This window comes from Barbus barbus (assembly GCF_936440315.1).
Source record: "Barbus barbus genome assembly, chromosome: 9".
Lineage (NCBI taxonomy): Eukaryota > Metazoa > Chordata > Actinopteri > Cypriniformes > Cyprinidae > Barbus > Barbus barbus.
This window is the reverse complement of record NC_136737.1, coordinates 32,695,213-32,705,254: the sequence shown is the minus strand read 5'-3', so window position 1 is coordinate 32,705,254 and position 10,042 is coordinate 32,695,213. Positions and strand designations below refer to the sequence as shown.

At 37.2% G+C, this 10,042-nt stretch overlaps 1 protein-coding gene across 1 annotated transcript in view; it reads left to right on the top strand.

Annotated features, from left to right (window-relative positions):
- The first annotated feature begins 427 nt into the window (after positions 1-427).
- Positions 428-10,042, top strand: part of LOC306875127 (protein mono-ADP-ribosyltransferase PARP4-like) — a 54,959-nt gene continuing 45,344 nt past the window's right edge. The window contains exons 1-13 of the mRNA XM_079425540.1: positions 428-442; positions 679-817; positions 2,054-2,228; positions 2,478-2,592; positions 2,685-2,763; positions 3,341-3,439; positions 3,541-3,699; positions 7,838-7,975; positions 8,063-8,221; positions 8,606-8,757; positions 8,855-8,986; positions 9,597-9,695; positions 9,820-10,003. Of these exons, the coding sequence (XP_079281666.1) occupies positions 692-817; positions 2,054-2,228; positions 2,478-2,592; positions 2,685-2,763; positions 3,341-3,439; positions 3,541-3,699; positions 7,838-7,975; positions 8,063-8,221; positions 8,606-8,757; positions 8,855-8,986; positions 9,597-9,695; positions 9,820-10,003 (1,617 nt within the window). The 5' untranslated portion in view covers positions 428-442; positions 679-691. The remainder of the gene's footprint in view (positions 443-678; positions 818-2,053; positions 2,229-2,477; positions 2,593-2,684; positions 2,764-3,340; positions 3,440-3,540; positions 3,700-7,837; positions 7,976-8,062; positions 8,222-8,605; positions 8,758-8,854; positions 8,987-9,596; positions 9,696-9,819; positions 10,004-10,042) is intronic.

The window sequence follows — 10,042 nt, the reverse complement described above, 5'->3', positions numbered from 1 at the left end:
CTCGATTTGTTGCTAAAAGATGCTAAATGACGTCGTGAAATTAAATTGTGTCCCTACTTTAAATCTCAGCAAAAAATTAGTTATATGTCCATTTAGATATATATACACACATTCTCGGTCTGTTTTATCAGTCAGAAAAATGATATCAAAAGAGCCTCTAAGGATTTATTTATTTTTTCTCACAATATGAAAATGGCATCAGACTTCGTCTGGTCACCCATATTAATGAATAACTCATTACTGAACTGGACCACTAGGATGTTTTGTTTCTCTGCACTAATCTGGGGTATTTCGTGGTAATTTGTGTAAGGAGCGTTTCCTCCTCTAGACGGAGCCCGTCTAATGTTGTGATCTCAGGGAGGAATGGAGGCGTGTTTTTACTGTAAGTATAAATCAGGAAGCACTTTACATAACTCCTTTATTTCCTCAAAACCTACACGCGGTAAGATCCGTCTGCTAATGACCTGACACTCGCTAAACTACTTTCTATCAAGAGAAACATTGCAACTTGAGAAATACAACATGTATAGAAGTATTGTGCATAAAGTCTGATGAATTTAATGAATAGTCAGTGTGTTTACTCTAACATGTTGATACGCCAATAAGAAGCATATATATATATTGATATATTTACTGTAGGATTCATCTTTGTTCTTTTGCGTTTCTCCAAATGTTCAGACACGCTGGCATCATGACAGTGTTTGAAAACTGTACTGTGGTGTTAGATGTGAAGAACCTGCCTTTTAAACAGAAGAAGAAACTGAGAGTAGCTCTTCTGGAGAATGGCGGAAACATCTCATATGTCATCAACAAAGAGGTTCTGTTCATGTTTCACTCTTACCCACTGTCTTCTTTGTGTGTGTGTTTCCAAAACCCTGTTGATAAACCTGGTTAGGTGTTTTGAAGCATGGCTGCTGGTTTAAACTGGTCCTGAGCTGGGTTCCAGGTAACAGGGAACATTCTCAGAACTTTGGCTAACGTTCTCTCAAGGTTCTAAACAAACATTCCTCCAGTAATGTTAATAGAATGTGTGTTCAAAGTGATCTGGTCTTTAATAATGTTCTCAAATGGTTAGTCAAGAATGTTATTTACATGTTGTTTGTAGAAGGTTTTTAAATGTTCTCATAATAATGGGAGAAAACATTCTTGAACATCCTTCTCAGCTAACAGGGAACGTTCTCCAGAGGTTGACCACAATGTTACTTATACATTGTTTCTGGAACTGTTTTCTGGAACATAAGGAAACTGGACAGTTGTATGTTCTTGGAGAATTACAAATCAATGTTCCTAGAATGCTGATTAATTAATCAAAATGAAGTTAAAAAAACGTTCCACTAACATTAAGAAACCTGGATATATAGAACGTTCCCATAACCAAAAATATGCTCTTAAAACGTCCTTAGAACTTCTAATTGTTAGCTGGGTTAAGCTGGTCCTAAGTAACTATCTTCTGCTCAGGACCAGCTCAAACCAGCAGCCATGCTTCGAAACATACCTAACCAGCGTATGCTGTTTTTATCAGGAGCAGCTACACTGAGAGTTTGTTTATTTGTAGATAAAGAGTTGGCTTTCAAACGACATTTACACAATTTACAGACATTTGGATTGTTGAAACCTCTGATACTGTTAACTTTTAAGTAATTAATAATAATGCAGCGACATTGATAATCCAATGACTAGAGGCAGATTAGTGCCATACTGTGGAAAGAAATAAAGAAACCATGTGTAATATTGTTTTGTTTTGTTTTTTGCACGAAGGCTGATTTGGAGATTGTATCTCCCTCTGTATTTTAGTGGGGGGGGGGGGGGGGGGTTTCATTTCCTAGGAGTACAAGTGACAATTTGTATATGACTATTTAACATTTTCTAATCACGTCCACATTTTTGGTGGTTAAAATAAAATGCTAATTAACGATAGGATAATTTTATGTTAGTTCTTACAACAAGATAGCAACTGCACTTAATGCTTTATAATGCTTAAGTAAGTAAAAAGTGTTCAGTGAGTCAGTACAGCGCTGCAGTGTATCCTCTGACCTGTGTTGATCTCCTCCAGTGCTCTTTTGTGGTCACTAGCAGTGTGAATGATCTGAGCAGTAACCGGCAGCGCAGCATCCAGAAGATGCAGATCCCAGTGGTCGGGACGCAGTATGTGTGGAGCTGTCTGGACCAAGGGCATCTCCTGCCTTTGACGGAGCATAGTTTGACCTCTGAATTCCTCCCTCCTTCAGGTAGGAGTTTCTTGGACCTCATTTAAGGAATTCTCAAACTTTCTTTGTTAGAACAGAAGGTTTACTTGCATCGGATGTGAAAGGAGGTGGAGTGCAGAACAGGTTTATGTGTTTTTCTGTATGTGTGTATGCTTGTGCTTGTGTTGCAGTGCAGTTTTGTTGAGAAATTTGGGTTATGAGAGTGTTAAGTGAGATTAAACCATGTGTTTTAGTGGCACTGTTGACATAATGTTGTTTTTCACCACAAAGAGGTAAAAGTGTCCACACACATACTAGGAAAAGAGAAGTTCAAAGGTCATCCTGAAGTCCCAAAGACTGAAGCTGAGATTCCTGAGAAGGGTGGGCCCCGTCCTGGCAGGTTCAGGTGCTCTCTAGTTTTTTTGTCACTGTCAGTTCAGTGCTGTTTAGATGTGCTCGTGGTTTACCTGACTATGTCTGTTCCTTCTTTCAACACAGAGTTTACAAAGAAGGCGACCATGACCTGCCTGATTTTCCTTCATATTTTCAAGTGGCCAAGTATTCAGTTTTTGAGAGGGTGAGAGACTTCATGTATCAATCACATTAACATTATTACTGGACATCAGGGTAAAATAATATGTGTCCCTGGAGCACAAAAGCAGTCATGAGTAGCACAGGTATATTTGTAGCAATAGCCAACAATACATTGTATGGATCAAAATTATACATTTTTCTTTTATGACAAAAATCATTAGGATTTTAAGTAAATATCATGTTGCATGAAGATAAATTTCCTACAGTAAATATATCAAAACTTCATTTTTGATTAGTAATATGCATTGCTAAGAACTTCATTTGAACAACTTTAAAGGAGATTTTCTCAATATTTAGATTTTTTTGCACCCTCAGATTCCAGATTTTCAAATAGTTGTATCTCAGCCAAATATTGTCCGATCATAACAAACCATACATCAGTGGAAAGATTATTTATTCAGATTTCAGATGCTGTATAATCTCAATAATAATAAAAGATTCTTATGACTGGTTTTGTGCTCCAGGGTCACTAATAATTAGTGACAAATGTATGATGACCCATTTAACACATTCTAGTAGCGTCCAGTTTGAAAGTGTTTTCAAGTGTTTTTGTGTTTCAGGTCAAACCCAAGACTCTGTCTGTTCTGGAGCTGCAGAGTGCCAAAGGCCGAGCAGGCCAGCAGTATCGTGTGTTGTGTTCAGTCTTGCGTGAAGCTGAGGTTTGCTCATCCTGAATGTTGTTATCATAGATGGTGACGGAGCTGCTGGATTTGTCTTGTGGTGACGGTGATGGACTCTCTCTCTCTCTCTCTCGCTATAGACCGCAGTGGTTCAGGACAAGCTTGTGTTCTGCGTGACATCTGAAGACGCTGTGGAAGCATATCTGCAGCTGATGAAGGAGATGGAGACCGAGGGATTCACAGAGACACACACACTTCCCCCTGAGGTTGAGCGCTTGGCGTCCTACAGCCTGCAGCAGGTTAGATACACACAACACAGATCTGTTTTTATTCTTTTGATATATGCAGGGCCATCAACACCATACTCATTTAACACTGTGCAAATAGCCTCTTGTGTTTTGGCTGAATGTATTTATTATAAATGTTAGCCTACTGTTATTGCTTATTTTAAATATTGGCGAAGTTGTTTTTGTAGTTTCTACATGTTTATTTTAATTTTTTTTATTATTTTTTTAACAAATTCCATAGTTTGTTATTATTATTTATTTTAAAAACCATATGGTAATGAGGGCCATGGTTTTACTTGTTGTGACCACTAAACTAATACTAATACTAAACTCTGGATTTTATGAACTATATTAAATTTCATTAGGGCAAACGATAATTTTAACAGAATAGCTTCTTTGTCTTTAAATGCTTGGTTCTAATTAATTTTAATTGAAGTAAAATATTCACATAATTAAATTAGAGCCTGATTAAAGGGGTCATATGATGCGATTTCAAGTTTTGCTTTCTCTTTGGAGTATTACAAGCTGTTCATGCATAGATAAGATCCCTGAAGTTGCAAAGACTAAAGTCTCAAAACCCAAAGAGATCTTTATAAAAGTTAAGACTCTGCCACGGCCCACTAAAACGCCTCATTCAAACATGCCCCCGCATGTCTACGTCACGATGTGAGGAGATTTTCATAACACCGCCCAAATGTTTACACAAAGAAAGAAGGTGGAAGTATTATCCTGTCTGTAGTATTGTTGTTGCTGCCGGCACCATGTCCTGGAGACGCTGTGTTTCGTTGTGAAACTGAAACTACTTTGTTTGGGCTTCAAAAAGAGGACACAACTAGAAATCAGTGGTTAAGTGGTATTTACAACACTGCTCCAGAACAGTTCAACCCAAATATTAGAGTGTGTGCAGCGCATTTAATGGAGGACTGTTTCCTGAACCTGGGAGAGCAGACTACAATGCTGGCTTGCTCAAAGACTGTTTCTATAAAGTGGGGCAATTCCAACTTTACAAGGACAGTCTGGCGCTTCTGACTCAGCCTGTAAGTATGTTTCTGCCACTGATGATTCAAACGCGAGTTTTGAGCAGTGTAGAGTAGTGCTTGTTCTTTGTTGTTGTCTATTACAAAGCAGAGCATTCCAGCTTTGTTAATATTCATATCGAATTCTCAATGACATGAGTCCAAACCAGTGAAGTATGATATTCAACCCATGCTGATGAAAACAAACGTGCTGACTAACATTTGCAAAGCGCGCGCATAAGACGTGCCTCCTAGAGCGCTCGATCTCCGATAAAGTAGGCTACATTATTGCAAAATATATGATTCATGAGATTCACACAAACATAATCTATTATGTTTCACATAAATGTTTAGTTAATGGTTGGTCAGAAATCTGATGTTACATTATTAGATCCATGCATTACAGTAGGTCTTAATATAGATCTGTTTCAAAGTTAATCAAACATTAAAAGAAAAGATGGAATCACTCGTCATTCTTGATTAAACCACTGTTTATTTGCATCTTTGTTATTACTTTTAATAACAAAGATAAAGTAAAAAAGAAGCTATATTGGGATTAATAATATAGTAATTATTATTAAGAAAAGAATTGGAGGACAATATGCAACGTTTCTTGGTGATTTTGCTTTGAAATCTTCAGAAAACTTCAACTCAATTTTTCTCAAAATCAGCTGCTGCCTCTATCGGCTGTAGCTCAGTAATTTTAGAAAATGTGCTCATTCCGACTCATTTTGCAGCACGGGTCACATATTAGCCTATTGGCGATTTAGCAAACACTCATCAGCAGTGTTGGGGAAAGGTACTTTTAAAAGTAATGCATTACAATATTGCGTTACTCCCTAAAAAGTAACTAATTAGGTTAGTTACTTTTTATGGAAAGTAATGCGTTACGTTACTTTCACATTACTTTTTAAATATGAGCAGGGCTTGATTGTTTTTAATATAAGTTCTATTTAAAGCAAATGTAAAAGCCCTTTCACACCAAAAAGTGTCATGAATAAACCTCAGGCTGAAGGAAGAGTAAATTCACGTCTGTACAGTAGAACGCAGGAGATGAAGGTTCAACACTCTTCAGCAATAAAAATAAAACAATGTCACACAATTGTTAGTTTATCTAAAGTCATTTTTGCTCATTAGTATGGGTGAACTGGATCATCAAAGACATTGGTTAATAAAAAGGGATTAGATACATTTGTGTTATTTAACGTATTTAATTGTTGCAGGTTTGAGTCATATTCTGAGTTTTCATTTCACAGTTTTAATTCATTTTGAGGAATACTAAATCTGTTTTTTTGCGAGTGAGATGAATTAATGCATTCACATTTAGTCTAGAACTACAGTAATATCATATTCACACAGTGCACACAACGCCTCTGTACTTCTGATTTCTCCCAATATGGGACAGGAGACTTGTCAGTCAATAAATGGGAAAACAGAGTAACTGGCGTTCCATTGTGAGATCCCGAACTGAGATGAGTGACAGATTTTATTGATTGTAAAGTGATCGGCCTTTCGCACTCTTGAGGCTATATATAGGCCTAGCTGTAATCCGTTGAATAAAAGTATTGTTTTTCATGCTGCTAAGAGGACCGACGGCCAATTACACACTGCAGAGTTTTGGAAGTGACATCTAAATGCGTGATTCACTCTGAAGCTGGAATAGACATAGTGATACTAGCACGGGACAAAACTAATATATATATATATATATAAGTAATAAATATTGCTAAAAAATATTCATATCAATGTACTGTTTTAAAATTCCATTCCAATTATTTGTAAAAGTAATACCTTGTAAATAATCTTAAACGTCTCACTATTGTCATGGAGCTACTGCTCCATCCCACAGTAAAAAAATAAAATATTAAGATTTAGTAAGCTTGAAGCTAAAGTTTAAGTAAATATTTATTTGTCCATTTGACAGTCGGCCTAAAATTAAAATGTGAATTTTTAATTAAGTAAATACCTGTCTAACTTTTATCTAAACATGTTGTTTTTATGCATAATCTCAATTTTAACAATAAAATGTAATATACAGGCAGTGATGCATGTGCAACAATATTAATGTGCGTAATTCTGATCTACTGTCTTAACATAATATAGTAGAACATTATCATTTATTCTTAATCATAATATGATTAGTTTCTATTACTATCGAAGGCTGTATGCTTTATATGTAGCTCTGCTTGACACATTTTGTGTTGGGGGTCCCTGCTCCACGTCTCTGTCGCCTAAGGGGTCCTTACCCTGAAAAACGTTGAAAACTTGAACTGTTTTAGTTCCAGGAACTAAATTAGCTCCTACTTCAGAGTAGGGTTTAAAACAGTTCTAGGAACTATCCGTGACGTAAATGTACGCTGATTGGCTAAACGCGTACGAAAACGCCCTCACACGCCATGATTTAAAACACCGTGTAAACATATACTGTGTAAACATTGTATCATACTGAGAGCATTTATAAACGACATTTACCAGAAGACTTCGTCTACGGCGTTTTGTGCTTCTATCAGCCTCAATGAAATGTAACACGGCAAATTGTCGTTGGAGATTCTTCCTTTCCGTTCTTTCAATCGCTTGACATATACGTCGACATTCCATGTCCATTATTGTGAAACCCACGAGACACGACAAAAACACAGCTCCGATCACAGCATCCTCCATCCTCCTGTTGTTAACAACGTTGTTCTTCTTTTTTAACCTTGTTAAATGCCATGCATAAATGACGTCGCTGTCGACCGTCTTACGTCACTTCTTAGTACCCACTGTCGGTGCAAATGCAACTCTTTAAATGGTACTGGGAAATAGTTCCCAGTACTTTAGTACTGTACTTTTAGTTCTGGAACGAAAGCGGTGTGAAAGGCCCTGTTGCTTTACTGTCAAGTTCCTTTCTATGTGACAAAAATGCATTATTAAGTTCATTGTTAAGAATTCAGTAATATCTATCATTATTTGTTTCTGTCCTGTTTTATTTATTCTTTTATTTACTCCTATTTAAGGCCCTATAACCCAGTAAAACATTGACGAGGAACTCATGGGCCGGATTTGTCCAGGGCTGAATTTAAATGGATATATGGATATATGTATAACATGTGTCTAATGGGTGTGAAGTAATCGCTGACTCTTTTGTTTGGCAGCTGCTGTTGGAGGAGAAGCTGAACTGCAGCACATTGTCTCAGGACGTTGGTGTCTTTGTGGAGCTGGTTTGGACTGAAGCTCTCGGTTCCCTTAATAACATCCTGACCGTCCCTGTCTCCAGAATCAGCCTGAATGATGTGAGAATGAGCGCAGATCATCAGTAAAGAAGCTGACAGGAATCTGCTGTGTTTAACGCTGTGTTTGTTGGCTCTGTGCTGCTGCAGGTGAGCAGGGTGGAGGGATTGTTACTGCAGGCACAGAAGACTGAGAAAGAGCATGAAGTCAAAGCCCTGCTGGAGGAGGTCAACACTCTTCTGCCCCTCAGAATGACAGACCCTCCATCCAAACACAAGCTTGTGTCTCAGAAACTGGACCTTTGTCAGGTATATCACATACATCTATTATACTTTAAAATACAGTATATATTTTGGAAACATTTATTTACATGTATGTATTTATATTAGTTATATTACAGATAAATATGTTTAATATATAAATATATTTTTCTTAAATATTAACATGTATGTGTGTGTATTTATATATACATAATAAATATACACAGTACATACACATATATTATGTGAACACAAACTTTTATTTCGCGTGCAATTAATCGTGATTAATCTTTTGACAGCGCTGGTTTAAATAAATAAAAGTCAAACAAATACTTAATAAAATTCCTTTACATTTGAGAACTGAATTTGGCTTTTTGATTCAACAATGCAGATCTGAGCTGTTCACTCTTGTATCTCTTCTATGGTCTCCAGCTGATCAGAGATATTGTAAATGTGAGCGAGGCCACTCTGGGAAGCCCCTCACCCTCGTCTCTGGGAAAGTATCGAGCTCTGAGGTGCAGCATTGAGGTCGTTCCACCACAAAACCCTGAGTATCATGTTGTCTCTCGACTGCTTCAGGACAGGTAAACATGATTGTGCTGAATGTGGCCGGAAGTTAAAACACAAACATATTTCAGAGTATGTCTTTAAATAATTATGTTAATCTTCTATGCACTCCAGGCCTGTTCAGATTCAGCAGATACTGCGTGTCAGCAGAGGGGTGGAGCTTCAGTTGTTTATGGAGGATTTAGGCAACATTAAGCCCCTCCTCCACTCCACTACTCCCAGCAGTTTTGTTGGAATACTGTCACGGTGAGAGTTATTAATGCATCATTTATTTGAATATTTCCTTCAAGTGAGTGCTGAAATAAGACAACCCTGAGAGCATGCAACCATTGAATCAATGTTAAAAATAGTTGATTTGTCAATGTTAATTGCATTGAATTAATATCATTTTAAAACATCTCTTTCTTTATTAATGCATACGTGTTTACATTGAAACACTATTACAAGCACTGAAAGATAATTAACTTAATAAAAACCAAGAGTAAAGAACTAAAGCAAACACGGATCACAACAATAGTGGTTTGTTGAAATTAAAAAATGTTTTCAACGGTAATTGCAGGTGCAAAAGTGATATTAATTCAGTGCCATTAACATTGATTCAGTGGTTTTCACCTGCTCTCTTGCTATCTGGGAATCAAGGAAATGAGGAATACAAAAATACCATATTGACCAATCCTGAAATACAAACCAAAAATCTAATATCTAAATATACATTTTTGCATTGTCTGTTCAATAATTTACTCTTCTGCAATAGCCATGTCTTCATTTTTAGCTTTTCTCAGATTAAGTTGATATGTTTGATTGATCAGCTTATTATGTAATTAACTGAATATACATTTTTAAACATTGTCTATAGAGGTCTGCTGCTGCCCAGGGTTGGAGTTGAACAGCATGGGATTGAGAGGACGGATATCGGGAATCTTGGAGGAGGAATCTACTTCAGTGACTCTCTGAAGTCAGTTGTCTTCAGCATTACTCAGTCATCTCTTAATATAACAGATGTGTTTATAATGTGAATCCACTATCATGATGACAGCTGGAGATTTAGCCAGTCAGCAGGTTTCTTCTCTGTGTTAAAGGACTAGTGTGAAATACTCCAAGCCCAGTGAGACTGACGGCTCTCGGCTGCTGTTGGTGTGTGAAGTGGCTTTGGGTCGGTGTAAGCACCTGCTGAAGAAAGACATCACTTTGACTTGTGCTCCTGACGGCTTCCACAGTGTTCATGGAGTCCAACGCTCTCCCAACAGACTCTCTGAATTTGAGGTGCTTTTCTTACTCGTTTTCTGTGTGCTTAAACATTCT